The following is a 19,693-nucleotide window of genomic DNA, read 5'->3' on the forward strand; positions in this document are numbered from 1 at the left end:
GTTTTTCGTCTTGCATGTGCAAAGCTGTGCCAGATCAACCTGGAGGGGAAGACGTTCTACTCCAAGAAGGACAAGCCCTTGTGCAAAGGCCACGCCTTTGCCCCTGTGTGAGTTGCCCACGTCCGAAAATGTCATCTCTGGCTCGCGTCACAGGCAAGCAAGCCCGTGTTCATTCGGATGTTAGAAGCTTTGCTACTGCCCCTCGTACCAAATGGCCAGCGTGTCACTCAAACGGATCGGGTGGACACGTTCAACCACACCATTACATTGTTTACCTTCAGTTCAATGACAGTGGAGAACATTTGGACTCATCTTAATTTACGGAAAGGTTTTATTGGAACTTTGTTTTAGCATTGGTGCAGATGTATGAAAAATAACCTGTAAATGTTATTTAACCCTTTTTTTAATTGTATTACAAACAAAAAAATGATATCGTTTTTTTTCCATAGATGACAAGATGGTTTTAAAACCTGTATTTTATGTCCCCAAAGATAGTACAATTTATAACAAATGTCACTCTCAACCTGCAGTTACTTTTTGTTAAAAAAATTTATATTGCTTCAGAAAAATCTCTTTTTTTTTATTACTGCTGGATTGATTCAATAAACATCTTTCTTGTGATGTTGCAACACTATGTGCCGAGTAACACTTAATGGGACCTAATGGGATTAATCAGCTCTTATCTTGCGATCATTTATTGTCTACTTCCTCAACTTTGTCTATCCAGATCTGCACTAAAATGTAACTAACAACAAATACGCCAATTGCAAGTAAAACACCTAGTCCTTGAAGTAACAATATATAATTTATTTACAGAGATTTTAGGTTCAATTACTATACATACCTTTCTGAAATGTCATAGTTCGAGATATATATATTTATATATATGTACATAAGGCCAAGTAAATACTTGAAAGCACTTAGAAACGAATTTCCAAAATTCTACCAACAAATCCATCATTGTCCAAAAAGTACAGAAAATCTTCCTTTGCCGAACTTTTTCCTTTGCCACAAAAAAATCTCCACGACAATTTACACCGACAGTAAAAACGCAAAAGGTGAAAACCCAACAAAAAAAACAACTCAAAATCGGGATTATACAATTGCATAAGCGCAGTGGCATATGTAGCAAGTACAGCATTTTTGAATGCAGAAAGGCAAGAAACATTGACTCAAGAACAGAAACGATTCACAAGTACAAAAGCCTATTTGGAGAAAACAAGAGCAACATGGCATGTAATGCTCAACTTGACTTCAAATAGGAACGAGTGATACAAAATGTACAGTTGTGATGTAAGCAAACTTTGGATATGCCGACATCCCGTGAATTACATTAGTGGGATGTACGCACACATCACAGGCAACACGCACACCCACACAGACACACACATTATCACACGATCAAAACTACCACGCACGCACACACCCACTCACACACACTTGGACCGACTGAACAGCTGGCATGGCTTATCCAACAAGGCCACGTCTTCCTCCAGCCGTCCCAACTTGGTGATTGACTCGTTGCAGCTCGTATTTAAATGCCGACAGTCGTATGTACGCACGCAAGTGATGAGAAACAAACCACAAACACTGAATGAAGCTTCTCGTAAAGAGCCTCTCTAAAGCCTTATAACACTGCAGAAAGTCTCCACTGCTAGATCGCCAAACAACAGTTAAATAGGCAAACACGTCACGGTTTAGACTTGACAAATGCCGCGCAACTTAATCGTCTTTTTTTTTTTTTTTTTTTTTTCCATTTGTTATTATCATTTGGCTTCATATTAAAATATAATTTACATTTCTTTACAAAGTGATCGCACAAACACACACAGTCAACATTACGACTTAAAAAAACAGATGTGAATGCTCGCCGCACAGAAAAAAAAAAACTTCGTAATGAAAAGGATGATAACTTTGGTTACCAATTTAGCTCTCACGCGCGCGCACGCACACACTTAACTGTATGCAAATTGACAACACTCGCCTGCGATAAAAAAAGTATTATATTACATGACGTGGATGTAATCCTTTTTAATTTGATATATTTGGTGGGCTCAACATTTTGTGTCAGAAGGGATTGAAACTAAAGGACAAATTTGTCGGGGCATTTTTGCACCAAATGCTTGCTGGCCCTTGGAGAGGGGAAAAAAAGCTGAAGTGGGAAAAAAATAAAGGAAGTATTAGGGAAAAAATACGTGTTACTTCACAATCATATAAAAAGTTCTAGTTATGAGAACATTGCACTTATGGGAACGCCATGAAAAAGTAAAAATTATACACTGCCTAATGTCTTACTGGGTGCATGTCCGCTTGAAAAATTTTTCATCCCCACTTTAAACATGACATATATTGTGATAAATTTCACATTTTAATGTGATCAATTTCACATTATGTGGGAGATATGTCTGCTATACAAACATTGTACGTTGCAATTTATGAGGAGATAAGTTTCACCTTATGTTACATTTCATGTTTTAACATTATTAAGTCAATAACACGTGACATGTCTGACTTTTGCATTTGGCAAAACAAACCAAAACAGTTCATGACAGTTTGAGTCGGTGGCGTGTCTTAATTTAAAATCTTAAATCTTTTTAAATGCTTGGCCTTATGTTTTCTATTTTGTCTTTTTTTTTTAGTAATAGACTAAGATATTTAGTAACTTTGATTTGAGACACAAAACGGACTCTACAAGTGACAAGAATTGGAACTATTGGAAAGATCATTTGTTTTGCCGAACACGAATGTCTAACAAGTTTTAACATGAAAGCTATCACATTAAAATGTATAATGAAGTACTTGCAAATGAGAAGCTTTTTTTCCCCCCGTGCTTTGACAGCAATGCCCTTTCAGTTTTTGCAAAGAAAATGTCACATTTGACTTTTATTAATTTTGTAGTGTTGTAAACTTTCTCATTTTCAACATCACTCTACATAACCGTCTGATTATTTTGGGGGAAAATATTCTTGGCCCATTAGGATGTAATACTTTTTCTTGAATTGCAATATTCTGCTTGAGTCACTTTGGAACTATCTAGTTTACTATGCGGTGTGGCCAGTACAGTTGTCGGTAGAAGGAGCTGCTGCAGTAGCTTTTCCAGAATAGTGTTAAGACGCCCTATTAAAAACAAAGCTTCCTCTTTGCAAAGCACGTGGAAACATAAAAGTACATTCCAAAAATCGGGACAATCATAAAAAAGAAGCTCCGGTGTGTCAAGGGGCTTCGGAGCATACGCCAGCTGTTTGACTGAGTGTGTCTTTAATGAGGGAGGGAGGGCGAGGGGGCCTCTCCTGACAACTTTATAGACATCACATGCTACCCTGAGGAGGAGCATATTCGCGCACATGCACACACATACACTATGGCTGAACTGGGGATTAAACCTGCGGATGTTCTCTTTGAGTACACGGCAGTTGCAAGAACGTGCTACTCGAAAAACGGCAACAAACGGGGCTTCAGAAAATGCACTAAAAAAAAAAACAAAAAACGGGCCCTTAAGTGGATGTTAGCTACTGCACGTTATTTGGTTGACAAACATCACGTGTGCCTCGCCATTACAACAATTAGAGGACACGTCACTTAGAGCAGTGACGGCGTGTTACTTCCCAAGTGTTTCCAGGCCCCGCGGCGTCTTCATTAGCAATGGCGTGTGAGTTAAAGTGAAGAAATGAACGAGTCCTCCCTGGACAAAACACACATGGAACATTGAAACAACGTGTGTGTGTGTGGGAGGGTCCTCAGATGAACCTTCCATCCTAATAGCAGAAAGTGCTTGCTTTAAATAGCTGATAACCTTGACATCCGCTTCAGGTTTTTGTCCTTACTAGCTCTAGATTTCTTTCCCAAAATTTCTCATTTTGTCCCCTTCAATCAAAAGAAAACGCAAATGACAACGACGGCATCCAAAATTTGGAGAGAGTGGCACTTGAGAAACCCTTAATACATTTTTAAGAACATTTAAAATGTAAATAATTGCTATGTGAAAATATTAAATAAAAAAAAAAAAAAACATCTCTTTTAGGGATAATCTGTAACAACAAAATTGTCACTGAAAAAAATATGAGGAATTAAGTGGTGTTTTTTGTCCTTAAAATGAAACTGTGCCTCTTGAGTAAACTCACTCCTAGCACGCTTCAGCTAGCAACATAAGCCGCTAAAAGATTGATTAAGAAAACAATTTATCATATAAACTAACCTACTTGTAACGTCTTATTCCACAACTAGTGAACTGGTAGGTGTTAACTAGTACAATTTTATAACAACATGAGTAGCGTGCAGCTGTCAACTAGTGCAATGGTCCCCAACTTGTACCGTCCAAATGGTACATTTGGAACCGGACTGCTTCACCTCACTAGTAACAGAAATGTCATACACGTTACGGAAACGTTCTACTACTCTCGTCACGCACTAGTACATTGTAAAATTCAACTAGTTAACATCTAGCGTTTTAATAGAAGTACTCAAATGTCGCTTCACTACTATGCCAAAACTGTCCTCCTCGTATGCAGAAATAACAGTAGCAAGGAAAAATGTGAGTTGTTCTACTAGAGGACTGAGTTGGAGGACAAAGAATGGACGAGCACATGGACCATAAAATAGATATCAAGGATACTGAATGACAGCTCAAAGGACTTTCCAGATGTTAGTTTTCAATGGGATTAAATGACTGGCCGTTATTGATCGGATTACATTAAGCGCTGCATAAGGCCTGGAATTTTCTATGAAGAAACTTGGGCGCGGGAGGGGGCGGGGCATATTATCTTTGCAGCGGCGTTTTCAACTGTGCCGCTTGAATGTGATTCTCTCGGTGTAGAGCGTTAAAATTGCATCCTCCTACATTGATTGACAAAAACCAGACAGCTCCGATGGTCTATAGTGTACTCTTCCACTCCGCTTGTCTTCTGAGTTCAGCCTGTTAGCACTCGCCATCCGACACCAGGAAGATCATGGCTTCCTGCTTGCCGATGTCCGCCATGACGGCGGCCAGTTGGTTGATGTTGCCGCTGTGGAAATGTTGCGCCTCCCACAGGTCCAGGATGGCCGAGGTTGGGCTCGCTTTGGATGCAAAGAAGCTCATGTGTCTGCACGCACAACAGCAATTACAAAAAAAAAAAACAGTTGCAATGAATTAGTTACAGATTCCAAAAGGTTATTTATGTTTCTTCAGTGGATGTTGTGCATACACGAATGGGATTCGTGTGTATGCTATGTTTATGTATGGTAAACTAAATGTCAAGTTATTAGGCAAAAAAATAAATAATACAAATATAAATCACAAGGTCATATAAAGGTCATTGATTGATAATTGATTACAGAAAATAAATTGGTAACAACATATTGAAAATATATTAAATTCAATCAGGTTTCCTAAATTATTATTATTATTATTACTCTATGGTTTTATGAAGTGGAATATTAGAGTGTGATTTGTTTTATGACATGAACGTGTGGGCATGATATGACAAAACAAAATGCATGTCTATATTTTTGGATTTGTTTTGGCTCATTTTAAAGGCGTTTGGGTTGAGGTCCGAACTAACGCTAGGCTTTGTGCACGGGGGACAAAAAACATCTCCCAAAAGTTTAGCCAAATACAATTGACTAAAAAGTCAAATGAGGGTTGATGAATTCGATTCGTGACTGGTCACGATACTTTTCCACACTTGACTTTTGTCATGTATTGCACCAAGTTTCAGTCTTTGTTTCCAGACAAGTTAGATCAGGCTCTTTGCAACGCCCATAAAACAACACTAAAAAGCAATTTTCATTTGAAGCCCAACAGAGGCTTAAAAGCAAAAGCCTCATTCGTCTCTATTTGATGTTGAAACAGGTCCTAAATCCCACTTAGGAAAGCCTCCACGGACTTCTCGCAGTTCACACAGTCGGAAGTGACCTTTCCCCATTTTAGGTGCACAACCTTTGGCCATCAAGCCCAATCAATGGCAACAAAGTGGCCGTCCCGGTTGGCTGTATATTTGATATTGAGTGTTGCCCGCTTGCCAGAGTACTTGCACACACTGATTAGATTTAATGCTCATTTTGTGTTCGCCTTGCGTCGATACAACCTTAACTGTGGAGGAGAACACACAACGCAGTAGAAACGCTTGAGCACCTCAGAGGCACTGCGCTGGGAGTTGAACACACCACCAAATACTTTTCACCTTGACAAGGGTCACAGCCGGTCTATTACTTTGCAGCGTTTGCTGTCGTGTAGAATCGAGAGGCCAGTGATGAATTTTGAAGGGCAATTAAGCTACTTTTTCAAACCTTTTGTTACCTTTCCTCATTTTAATCTCCAACGGTCAAATAATAAGATCAAACAAACACATGACATATAGCTTACAGCAGCTGCAAAATGATATCTAACACAAGACCAGAATTTCTTCCTTTACATAAATAATAATGCTCAGTTTTAATTGATACTACCAGAGATAATTATGTTTATTACTGGGATTATAATTAGCTTCATGCAACATTTTTGATTGTCACGCTACTAATTGAGGTCAAGTATTTGACAGCGCTCAGTATGATGTGGTTCGACACCACTGCAAATTCCTTCAATAAATTAACAGCCCTGTGACCAGTGAACATTATCTGTCTAAAGACCACCATTAAATATCACGTGGTTAGAAATGTGGTGGTAAATAAATGAAATGTACAGTAAGGGAATGGCAAAGAAGCAAATAATCTGCTGTATTTTACTCCACAGTAACACGTGTCGTTGAGGACGCATCAAACAAAGCGAGAAGTTATTGTCGTCCGATCTTCAGGCCTAATTGAGAATTGATTCTGCTGAGCACAGCGTTGCTAATTAAACCTGTACTGCATCAATTCGCCGGGTGATTCATCGGGGCAAATAAAGTTGATCAGACAAATTAACTTTACTTATTCGGTTTCGTTAGCCGGCTAGAATTGTTTTTTTTTTTTTTTTTTAAATGGATCAATGGCTGCAACTCTTTTGAAATACGCCAGTTGTGTCACTTTAAAAAAAAAACAAAGAGCGTCGCAGCTCGGCACCGAGCCACTAGTTTCAAGATTTGCTGCTGATGGATTCTTTGCGCGTTACCTTTCCATTCCTACTAAAAGCGAATGTCAAACTGACAGAGAAAAAGCTGTATACATTTGAGAGCTTACCTGAAGAAAACAAGTCTCTCATGTTTAAACTGCTCAAATCAAGTTATCTACTACCTTGGGCTGTGTTTGGAATCATTCCCTGTGTGTTGCTATTTGGCAGTGCTGTTCAACTGTAGTGAGAGGAGCTTATTTCCTATGTGGTCTCCTCAATCTTGAAAACCAAACATGAGGCACAGCTACGTAAAGACTTTCTGTTTTGTTACTGTTTCCGACATATTCATTTATTTATCATCAATTATTACAATAGAACCTATTACGATAAGGTTGGCTATAGAGCTCCGTGAATTTTGAAAAATGTAATATGGTAACATCGATGTCTTTAAGGTTGTTAAGAGTGACTTTCTTCCCGATTAGGCTTGGAAAACGGGCGGGGTCGACAATCGTAAATCTGTAAATTGTCCCATTTGCAGAGTGGGCCAAAGCCAAGCACTCAGTGATTGTGACCATTTGTGGAACGCGATATGAAATGTGTTGCCTGTTTATCTAACCTGTCACACAAGAAGAATGACAAGGAGAAGAGTTTGCCGGATAGAAGTTAGGATCAGATAAGCCAGCAGTTATCCAGTTATTTTGCGTTACTTGCCATTAGTTTGTATTTATTGCCAAGTTAGCGACCAGCAGTGATGTTTGAGATTTCAAAATAAATGAAGTGCTTGCTATGTTAATTGTTTTGTCTCATTTGTAATTGTATTTGTTTCTTCCATGAGTTTGAGTTCACTTTCAGTTACAAGTTAGTATAGAGGGCGCAATGACTGCGATGTTAGCTCCGCTCACCGGCTGCACGGCATTATTTGCCAGGCTGCTTGTTTCCAATGCGCAGTCCTGATGATTAATTAGCTAACACTTTGTTCTGGCTCGCTCTTTACCTCTCGAGCTTGAGTCTTTGTGCCAACATTCTCCAGTCGGCTCCGTTGGGACACGGGGCGTCCAGGCTGCTGCAGATCTTTTGCCTTATGAGGTATGGGATCTGAAAGGCGCTGGGCCCTGCGAGGGCGGTGGCGTTAGTGTCCATTAACAGGAACTCGGAGTCCACGGCTCGGGTGTCCTGTTTGTGATGACGACAACGAGGCCTTGTGAAAAACTGTGCAAATGGCATCCAGAACAGGCAAGGATAAGCGCTTCAATGTTACCTTGGCGATGTTAAAGTCAAGGCTGAAGCTCTGCCCTTCGCCCTCCACCTGCCACACGCACAGCTGGCAGGTGAGCTCGCAGGTGCTGAGGCTGAGGCGCTCCAGAGTGAAGGTGCAGTGCAGGTACCGTTGGGAACCGTTCCAGATGTGGTAGAATGGGATCTCCTGGAGCAAGCAACAATGATTCAGACCATGGAAAGCGAGTATTTACAAAGGGTGTGCCGATACAACGTTTTCACTTCTGATAGGATACCGCAACATTTTGGAAGCACTATAGACGGTAAATAAAGATGTACTGTATTGTATTGTATTTATTCCAAAGAATGGATTGCTTGTGTGTATCTATCTATCTGTCTGTCTGTCTGTCTGTCTGACACACACACAGTGAAGCCTCGGTTTTTGACCACAATACGTTCCAGAAGGCTGGTCAAGAAGTGAATTGTTCGAATTCCGAATCTTGTTTTCCCATTATAAATAATGGAAAAAATGTAATCCGTTCCAACCTAAAAAAAAGAGAGAGAGAGAGAGAGAGGGTTAGGGTTAAAGAAAAAAAGAAAGAAAGAACAAAAGAAAAAAAGAAAGAAAAAAAGAAAGAAAGAAAAAAAGAAAGAAAGGAAAGAAAGAAAGAAAGAAAAAAAGGAAAGAAAAAAAGAGAAAAAAAGAAAGAAAAAAAGAAAGAAAGAAAGAAAGAAAGAAAGAAAGAAAGAAAGAAAAAGAAAGAAAGAAAGAAAAAGAAAGAAAGAAAGAAAGAGAAAGAGAAAGAAAGAGAAAGAAAGAAAGAAAGAGAAAGAAAGAAAGAAAGAAAGAAAGAAAAAGAAAGAAAGAAAAAGAGAGCGAGCGAGAAAGAAAGACAAAGAAAGAAAGAAAGAGAGAGCGAGAAAGAAAGAAAGAAAGAAAGAAAAAAAAAAGAAAGAGCGAGAAAGAAAGAGAGAGCGAGAGCAAAATGCGGTAAAGAAAATGAATGGATTGATTATTATTATTATTATTTTTTTAAATAAACATTTATGTTAAAACTTGTCTGGTGTTATATTCCTTGTTTTTATATTCGCCTATTAAAACACGAAAATCAGACACTTGGTTCACTGCTTTATATGACAATATGTGTTTTACGTTGTTATATGAGTGATTATTTTTCCGTAATGAATTGGCCTATTAGGAACACCTGAAAATGGAGTGTCCGGGTGACGTCACAAATCAAACAGCCAATCAGAAAGTGGGGGTGAGGACACTTTTCACGTTCCGTGAAGCTTTGACCATGATTTTTCCCTAATGAAGTGGCCTGTGATAGGTACACCTGAAAATGGCGGTGTACCTAATAGAGTGTCCGACTGACGTCACAGATCAAACAGCCAATCAGAAAGTGGGGGTGAGGGCGGGTGTGGCACGTTTCGCTTTCATTTAAGCTTTGAGAATGATTTTTCCCTAATGAATTGGCCTATTAGGAACACCTGAAAATGGCGGTGTACCTAATGGAGTGTCCGAGTGACGTCACAAATCAAACAGCCAATCAGAAAGTGGGGGTGAGGGCGGGTGTGGCACTTTTCACTTTCCGTGAAGCTTTGAGCATGATTTTTCCCGAATGACGTGGCCTGTGATTAGGTACACCAGAAAATGGCGGTGTCCGAATAACGTCACAGATCAAACAGCCAATCAGAAAGTGGGGGTGAGGGCGGGTGTGGCACTTTTCACTTTACGTGAAGCTTTGACCATGATTTTTCCCTCATGAAGTGGCCTGTGAATAGGTACACCTGAAAATGGCGGTGTACCTAATGGAGTGTCCGAGTGACGTCACAGCTCAAACAGCCAATCAGGGGGTGGGGGCGGTTGTGGCACTTTTCACTTTCCGTGAAGCTTTGACCATGATTTTTCCCTCATGAAGTGGCCTGTGAATAGGTACACCTGAAAATGGCGGTGTACCTAATGGAGTGTCCGAGTGACGTCACAGCTCAAACAGCCAATCAGGGGGTGGGGGCGGTTGTGGCACTTTTCACTTTCCGTGAAGCTTTGACCATGATTTGTCCCTAATGAAGTGGCCTGTGTTTAGGTACACCTGAAAATGGCGGAGTACCCCAACCCCAACCCTTCACCTACCCTACTCGAGCTTTAAACTCTACTTTGATAACCTAACTGTCTTCGCCCCGCCCCCTACACTATTGGATTTCTACCCGCTCACTAGGTAGTTGGCGTGATCCATTGCTTTGCTCCGTGTATTTATTTACACATAAATACATATACTTACATTTATGCATGTGCGTATACATACAAAGCGAGGTTCCAACTCTAAAAGCACATCTAAGGAATATGCTCAGACCAGGGATCGAACCAGCTTCTTACCAGCCAAGAGCCGGTGTCACTAACCGGTCGGCTATTTCGACCTGTAACTGGTGGTCTTCTGGACTCTTATATACTAGTGATGTGCATTCCAGTTTAAAGTGAACAATCTTTAGAATCGGTTCACTCAAAAGATTGGTTTAAATGATTCCTTCACCGAATCGTTCGCTACACTTTCTTATTTATTTATTCATTTTTTTATTTTTTACCTCGTTTAGTGTACCGATTGAAGTGTAAATGAGGGCGGTATTTGATCTGTGATGTCACTCGGACACTTAATTAGGTACACCGCCATTTTCAAGTGTACCTAATCACAGGCCACTTCATTAGAGACAAAGCTTAAGTGAAAGTAAAAAGTGCCACAACCGCCCTCCTCACCCCCACTTTCTGATTGGCTGTTTGATCTGTGACGTTATTCGGACACCGCCATTTTCTGGTGTACCTAATCACAGGCCACGTCATTCGGGAAAAATCATGCTCAAAGCTTCACGGAAAGGGAAAAGTGCCACACCCGCCCTCAACCCCACTTTCTGATTGGCTGTTTGATCTGTGACGTCACTCAGACATTCTATTAGGTACATTGCCATTTTCAGGTGTTCCTAATCACAGGCCACTTCATTAGGGAAAAATCATGCTCAAAGCTGAAATGAAAGTGAAAAGTGCCACACCCGCCCCCACCCTCACTTTCTGATTGGCTGTTTGATCTGTAACGTCACTCGGACACTCCATTAGGTACACCGCCATTTCCAGGTGTACCTATTCACAGGCCACTTCATTAGGAAAAAATCATGGTCAAAGCTTCACGGAAAGTAAAAAGCGACACACCCGCCCTCACCTCACCCCCACTTTCTGATTGGCTGTTTGATTCCGTTGTCCGAATCAAACCTTTTAACCCCGGAGTTGTTTTTCCTTTATCTCCTGCTTCGAGCGAAAATCCATAGTTGAAAATCGTTTGGATATGTAATCCTCCATTGTAAAACAAAATGTAAAAAAGGAAAAAGAAAGAAAAAGAAAAAAAAAGAATGCAAAACAAATGGCGGCTCGGTGATGCACGCACTGGTTAGCACGTCCCTCTCCTCAGTTGTTCACTGTAAATTTGAACCGGAGATCTCTTATTCTACAGGTAGGCGCATGAAGCAAAAGCAAAGCACAAACCAGAGGGAACAAATTTCCATCCAGCACCTTCAAATAGAAATTTAAGCACTGTGAATTATTCTATGACATGCAAACTCGTGCCCCACTGGTTGCATTTGATGAGTCAATTAATCAGTAGTGTTGTTATTAGATGAACAGTCAGACCATTTTCCAGTCCTCTTTGAACTACCCTCACTCGGCCACCAACTGCATTGAGTCATGATGCGTCTTAATTAAGACACACTTTATAAAAACCGTGTAAATGCAGTGTTTACCAGGAAGACCTTAAATGGGCTCATGTATCGTAACCTATAGGAGATGAATCTAAATGCCTTTCTTAAACATTAATTTTCAATTTGGCACAAAACCTCATAATCGGGACAATAATTAATCGCTCGATCAAGAGGTGTCTCCCAAGACTCCCCTCCCCTCTAGTGCACGCATGCAAAGTAAGTCCTTGCTACTGCCGAACAAAAAAGGATGCGCTTCCTGGAATGTATTCAAAGCTGATGATTCCGACATCTTTCTCTCTGTTGCTCCATATTCATGCCTCATCCGCATATCCCCTTGAGATCACGGGGAATGAAGAGGGGGGGGGGGGGGAAGCAGGGCATACTAACTCACCTTCCCTTTAACAACTGTCAAGAACTGTGTTTGAGAGGGGCCGCAGTAAATGCAAGTGACCAATGAGGGGCACTGTTACCCAAGCGGACAGATGTTGCAAGACAGGTGAAAAACACAAAAGGTCCTGTTGGGGGCCCCAGGGGGGACTAAAGACCTTTTTCCCCCCATTGCACTGCTGTGAGGGAAGCACTTCCAAATAAGCAGACTCAGTCCTGAGGAAGATTTTGTGCAGGGTACAATGTTACTGCTGTGCTTGCTTGGCACAACCTGGCCTTTTCTCTACAGGGACCTTGTGCAGCTCCAACTTGCAGCCAGACCATTTTCCAGTCCTCTTTGAACTACCCTCACTGGGCCACAGTGTGGCCAGCGCATGTGGACGGCTCGCAGCTTCCAGGTTGTGAGATGATCAATCGACTTGCGCCTCTAGGTTACTGCACTGACTGAGCCATAATGTAATGTATGTATAATGAGGAGTCTTTTTTTTAAAAATGTTTTGTGCAAAACAATCCAGGAAGTTGGGTTGAAGATATATATATATATATATATATATATATATATATATATATATATATATATATATATATATATATATATATATATATATATATATATATATATATATACATATACCATATATACCATTTTCATATATAGTCTTTATATATATATATATATGGAATATGTCTTGTCACCGTGGGATAGTAGGAAATGAAATTTCGATCTCTTTGTGTGTCTTGACATGCGAAGAAATTGACAATAAAGCAGACTTTGACTTAATCTAAATTGGGTTGTTTTGGATTTTTGATTTTTTTTTTTTAAAGTACTGCGTCTAGTCTCTTTAAGATCACGAGTGCGCTGGAGCCTGTCTCGGCTGAATTTGTTCTCACCATGAATCATGTGCGCCGCTCATAAGAATAACCATTTAGGTGATTTAAGTTCAACATTTTTCAGAGAGTACCTCAGTACAAGGAATTGAATTCAGCAAGAGCTCAAGTTTGAGCCTCCAAACAGACCATTAAAACAATTACATGCATTCCACGGATGTTGCTTTATACTATGATTGTTTTATTCATGTATAAGTCCAGACAAACAAGTCGACCATGAGCCCTCATTAACAATCACAAAAGGGCTCTGATCAGCTTTTGTTGTTTGTCTTTCATTTCTTTGCAGACACAGAAAAAACATATAATATTTATGAGTTGACCTTGGAAGAACCAATGGATAGATTTGTATTACCACATGTCCTTGCTCGTGCTGGGATTCTGAGCAAGCCCAGCCCAGCCCAGCCCAGCCCACCCCCTGCCTCACCGTGATACGCACCTGGTAGCCGGCGAGCAGCTTGCTCCTCCAGTGGGCCTGGGGCATGTCATGGATGGACAGGCGCAGGTTGTGGTAGCTGTCTTTGAAGAGCAGGATGTGAGGCTCGTCAATCAGCCGACCCCCGAGCTGCCGCTCCATCTGCATCACCTCCTGATGGGACAAAGATGAGAGGGAACATTTTCATTAACACAGAGGAAGAACAATCCACGTTCATGACGGGGGATGCGTCCCGGACCCCACCATGATGTGACTGCGGTCCAGACCATATCATTCAAATAAAACCTTTCCCCCTTCCACATACTTTAAAAGCATTTTAATGCATTTTAATGACTAATATTTACTTAGTCAGGAACCTTTTGATGTATTCTTTAATAATCCATGGTAAAGTTTCTCTACTATGGAGGAACAACTATTACTTCGTAGGGGACCTTCTCGGCCTCTTCTTCCTGCTCTTCACTAAGCTGCATTTACATTTAAGTCGAGCTCAGTGCCTTCAGACAGATTCGTATGTATGCTGAACCCAACCCGGGTAAAAGTAACCCAATGTGCTCAGTATCCACCGCTAAACAGCGAGAGGGCTATGAAAACAACCGAGAAAGTGTGTAAATAGATTTTGGATCACAGAGTACCTTTGGACTAAAGCACGCATAGTTGGTAGATACCCTTCACCATAGATGTGTCTCTGGTTTTTATTCCCACAGAGACATGCCCAAGCAAAGCGGGAAGAAGGCCCGCAGCACATCCTAACACGGGAAGATCGCAGCTCCACAGGTAGCCACAGCAGGCAAAACCCACTTGTTTCCACAAAGCTTTAATGTCACCACAAGGTTGAACCCCCCCCCCCCCACCTCAGTGTGTGCATACGGTATGTGTGTGGGGGATGTTTTCCGGCATTAGCATGCTCACACTGCAGTCATGCAGTACTGTGAGCTACCTGGGTTGTGATGAAGGAAGCATACAAGCCGTTTTGTCAATTGCTCATTGTTTTCTCCGGCAAATCTTCATTTAATTTTTGTTTGTGTGCTGGGAGTGGTTTGTAAAGACATGCTTTTAATCTCGGTGGGATTTCTTTTTTTTTGGGTGGGAAGGCCATCCAAGTGATCAAGTGACGGGGTGATGAAATTTGTGACCTTTACAATTCATCCATCAAAGCCAGAACCTTTGAAGCATCCAATACTTTTTTATTTGATCCAATGATGAAAAGTGATCTGAACTTTTAAAATTTTGGTCTTGGTGACTGGCAGCAGACGATCAATGTGAAAGACACACTCCCAAGCCACAACACAATTAGCTACACTTGGACCGTGCAAAAGATAAAACAAGACTCCCCCCATATTTGGCAATTCAATGACAAGAAATAATCACATTGTCTTATGTATCTAAATAAAAATATTTACCTCACATCGGTATGACGCAAGACAGTTCTACACCAGAGCACATTACAACAACCGTAAGTGAGTGAAAATCAAAACTCTTTTTAAAGCTTTCTTAGAATGAAGCTTGTGGCTCTCTTGTATCTGATTAGCATGTGCTGGTGCAACTTGCGTCGTTGAGACTGCTGTATCACGAGAATTGGATTTTAACTTTAGAGGTGGTCACCTCCACCTAATTTTGAGTCACCCCCGGTGATGTCTGAAAGCTCTGACATCATGACATCTGCTATCTAAGCAGCGTTGGGTTATTTTTAACCGCAATTACACGATAAGGTATCAGCCAGGTTTTTTTTTCCCTCGACTGACAATATATTGGACAATGTCATGGCTTTTCAGAGGGGTACATTTTGTCTTTGTGTAGTTGTCGTGAATGAGTCACACTCAGATTGAAGTAGAGAAAAAATGTCTTTGATATCAATTCATTTACCTTTATTAAACTACTGACCTAAAAGGCCAAAACATTGATGTACCATCTGATACTGTGTATTATCATACAAATGACCTTATTGCTTGTGTTTGACAAAGAAAGCAGTGAGAAGAGGACCTCGAAAAAAATAATTGCATCTGAAAAAAAAAACAATGCAATTAGATGATTTTTCAAAATCGCTTAGCCCTTGTACTTACCACCTTTAGTCGCCCACTGCCACGATGACGGGAACGACTTCATTAAAGTGGGGAATGAGAATAATTTCTCTCCGAAGAACACTGATTCAATTTGCTGCCCTCTTTCCCCAGGATGAACTGGCCTCGTTGCCTTCATAATAAGGAAGCTGTTAATTATATTTTCTGAATGTCTACCTGCTTTTGTGATTGCATGCGTGTTCTCCTTGAATAAGCGCTTTTCAGCTCGGCCCGAGTGGGGAATTTTCATGTTTGCTTTGTGCATTTCTAATTTCACTGTTTGCCTTGTACTCAATCACCTTGTTAGCACGGATTGTATTCCCTACAAGGATCTCTACCGGGATATTCTTCTCACACAACACCAAAATATACATATGTAGGTGCGCTTTTATGGACTCGGACAATTGCAGACAAAGGGTGGTGTCAAACGATGACTAAGAGGTCTAATGGCGTAATAGCAGAGGCACAGATATCCCCCTAAGAATTGAAAGCCCTCTGCTATTATGGGTCTTACACAGATAAAAGGCGCATTATGAGGGCTTCACCAGGAGTCTAATTCTTAAGCACTATTATTTGTTGCGCCAAATTAGCATTGCAAATAGCGTCTGGCGGACTTTGATCAGGTCTCTGACCTACAGTAGGAGATCTATCGGGCTGTTAACAAGAAAAGGAGGGCGTGGAATGCCAATGACGGCGTTATCTTGCTCACAGGATGCATACTAACTCACCTGTCTAAGCGTGTGTGTCAGGTGCGCGGCTGATGCGGCAGGATTACGATCAAACAAGGTCCGTAACACGGCACCCTGAACCGTGATATTATTGAAGGACAACCCCGTCCGTCCTTTACATGCGTGACTGTGTCCTTGGTTTAAAACAACCCTGCTGGGCTAGTATGTTGTGTGCATATGCTCTGGACTGAGAGAATAATGGGCCTCTTTACGCCCCATTATCCTGTTAACAAATGACAGTGTGAGCGAGGGAATAAATGAGAAGCTAAATTTCACCGTATTATTAGCTCATTCTACAGGGGAAGAAAACAATGCAAGGTTTTTAATTAGATTATCAAATCACGCATTAATCACAAAGGCAGAGCCAAATAGAGCTCCAATACGCCAAAGATAAGCCGGGCGGGCACGGTTAAGTCGCCTGACCCCGTACAACTGTGACAACATTAAGATGCATGAGATGGACGGCCAGTTCATATACTGCAGGAGAAACCCTCCATTTGTTCTAACGGAATCGGAGATAGGGTCGGACTGTGTGCGAGGACTGCCAATTTTGGAATCTGACGGAGGCCGGACCACCATCTGACATTCAATGAGGTTGGCTAAGGAGGGAGATGGAGTGAAAAGAGAAGGGAGACACAGGCGGCTTAACATTTGTGTCTCCGGGTCACTGGAGTGGCCAGCTTTAGCAGGAGAGATAACGGGATTACTGCAATCATGGCTACAGTTTTCTATGACTTCAACCCCCCCCCCCCCTTTCCTTCATCTAACGCTCAGTCTCCCCCCTCATCCTCTTGGCTCGGACCAGAGCCGGGACTGAGATGGACTGGGGCCTGCCTCCATTGGGGAACAAGAGACACTCATACAGCTAATCTCTTCAGGCTGGTGCTGACAGAAAGAGGTTAGCGGCTGCGGCAAACTCGCTCTCGCCGCGCACATGCGGAAAGGCCAACTCTAAACAAATCAAGGCGATATATATATGAGAACGGTCGAAAGCTCGGGATTAAAATATGGCACTCTCCTCACAGCAAGCACTTTTAAATGTTGTCTGTATTGTTGTGCGTAATAAAGTGATTAACCTAACAAACTCAAATGGATTAGAAGCAGCGTTTGATCAGTCGGTTCGCAAAGCTTACACATCAGAGACGGGGGGGGGACAAAGAGTCAGGCTTTCAACTTTAAATCCTGGCCCCTCCCCTCTCGCCGACTCCTCGCCGTGATCCATTTCCATAGTTTTCATAGCAAATGCATTTGTTGCTACAAAAAAAAAAAGCCTGATGTGGGCTCCATAAATCTGTGCGTTTGTCAGCGGGATGTGACAGGCTTTTCCTTTCATCAGTCTGAACTCCAGTGGCCGGCCGAGCACGCCACAGTCAACTCTGACTAATAACTGCAAATACAAGGGACTTGTCTGCTCGCTTATAAATGTTCCGCTCACAAAGAGTCATGTGTTCGGCCTGATAAATCACAGCATGCGTGAACGCTAAAAGATTACGTGAAAACAATATCTCAGCTGTTCTTATTTTACCTTCTTGCCAATAGATTTCTATTGAAGAAATAGCACCAATCTAACAGGGGGGGGGGGGTCACGTATTAATGCCCAAGATAGCGAGTGAATTATTGCTAAATTGAAATACATTGCTGGAGGTCAAACTATGTACAGAAGAGCCGATTGAGGACATCTGTTCAACACCCATTGCTGAGCCGAGCATACATTTTTACGATCTAAAGACAACGAGACAATGAACTGAGCACATTAAACTCATTACATGAATATTGATTAAAGTGTAAATTCTGGGCACTAATACAAAAGAAAGTTCCCGCAAATACTACGTGAGAACACATTCAGATGAAGGTCTGTGCTTGTTCTAAAAACACTCCATTTATCATCTGAGCAATATTGCCAGCGAGAATAAAAGAAATTAAAAATGTGGTTTTCATTCAATAATGATTATATAATTAAATCAAATCAATGGAATCCACTGCTGAGCTTTTACGTACTGAAAGATGCTAGCCTGGTGGCCATTTATCAGCATGCATCACTTCAGTAGCTACAATGAGGATACCGAAAGACACAGCACAATTTTCGTCCATTCAAATTATCCATTCAAATTATCTGGAAAATACACTGGCGAATGGCTAATGCTCTCTTTGCCATTGTGAGCTTGAATGATTTTGGTAGGCCAGTGTGGATACTGTTCACATTGTATTATGGTAATAATTACTGCAAACAAAATCAAATGGAAGGTAATAACACACCACACCGTTCTGTGTCGTTGGATGCATAAATATGATGTTGGGGAAAAAAACTGAAATGCACAAGATACCGCAAGTAAGCAAAATGATAAAAAATAAAGCTTAACGGTATGGTTTAATGTGAACACACATCTAGGGAACACTAGCGCCGTGTTTTCAAGACTTAATTCATTTTTATGTTTCTCCAACTCTTCTTTGCTGAGGTCAGATTATGCAATGTGTTTGCAAATATTCCTCTTGGGGCTCAATTTAGCTGTACAACACTACATGGCAGCTGTCCAATTAAGAGCCTACGCAAAAACTAAAATAAAATAATGCTTGATAAAAAAAAAAAAAAACTCAAAACTAGGTGAGAATACATTTTAGCAAAACTTAAAAAAAAAAAAACTTTAAAAAAAACCAAACTCAAAAATAGCTACCTTTGACAAATAATTTAAAACTGTCATCTGGGACTTTTGCTGAATGTCGCCAAGAAGTGACATCACCTCGCGGCAGCAACACATGGCAACAGCCGTGCTTGTGGCCTGCATGGCTTCCGTGCTTTTGTCGCTTAACAGGAATTCAAATCACAAATCCACCAAGTTGTCGACTTAACCTAGCAAGTAAGGGATATACTAGAAAGTGAGACCATTCAAACTTTAGTTTAGGTGTTAAGGTATGATGTGTCTAACGTTCAAAGCGTTATTTTACACTGCAATTATTGTACACTCAAAGTCTGTGGACTGTTCTACAGTACGTGTATTTAAATTGCAGTTGTATGTTACGATGTCACAATACTATCATGTATTTGAAATCACACCAGAAATAAAAAATAAATAAAAAAGGAAACTAAAACTGATAAAAAAAAAAGCTTGTTTTCTGAAAAAACAAAAAATAAAAACAAACCCGCTTTTACACTCGGATAAAACAATTTAAAAATAAAATTAAAAAAAAGTCGTGATTGAAAATCGCCCGGTCACCACCCAACTTGACCCCAATCCAAGTG

The 19,693-nt window shown here is 40.9% G+C and overlaps 2 protein-coding genes across 9 annotated transcripts in view; one reads left to right on the forward strand and one right to left on the reverse strand.

Moving 5' to 3' along the window:
- Positions 1 to 3,238, forward strand: part of pdlim7 (PDZ and LIM domain 7) — a 27,666-nt gene extending 24,428 nt beyond the window's left edge. For 4 of the 6 annotated variants that reach the window (XM_085904221.1, XM_085904211.1, XM_085904232.1 and 1 more), the window contains one exon: positions 25 to 3,238. In XM_085904221.1, coding sequence (XP_085760347.1) covers positions 25 to 111 — 87 coding nt within the window. In that variant the 3' untranslated portion in view covers positions 112 to 3,238. The remainder of the gene's footprint in view (positions 1 to 24) is intronic. The other 2 variants (XM_085904202.1, XM_085904193.1) reach the window with 2 other exon arrangements.
- unc5a (unc-5 netrin receptor A) overlaps positions 715 to 19,693 on the reverse strand; it is a 133,012-nt gene continuing 114,033 nt past the window's right edge. For all 3 annotated transcript variants that reach the window (XM_085904167.1, XM_085904158.1, XM_085904150.1), the window contains 4 exons: positions 13,674 to 13,823; positions 8,265 to 8,429; positions 8,001 to 8,179; positions 715 to 5,081 (listed from right to left, as the gene is read on the reverse strand). In XM_085904167.1, coding sequence (XP_085760293.1) covers positions 4,916 to 5,081; positions 8,001 to 8,179; positions 8,265 to 8,429; positions 13,674 to 13,823 — 660 coding nt within the window. In that variant the 3' untranslated portion in view covers positions 715 to 4,915. The remainder of the gene's footprint in view (positions 5,082 to 8,000; positions 8,180 to 8,264; positions 8,430 to 13,673; positions 13,824 to 19,693) is intronic.

This window comes from Syngnathus leptorhynchus, chromosome 2, assembly GCF_054491065.1.
Source record: "Syngnathus leptorhynchus isolate UIUO chromosome 2, UIUO_Slep, whole genome shotgun sequence".
Taxonomy (NCBI): domain Eukaryota; kingdom Metazoa; phylum Chordata; class Actinopteri; order Syngnathiformes; family Syngnathidae; genus Syngnathus; species Syngnathus leptorhynchus.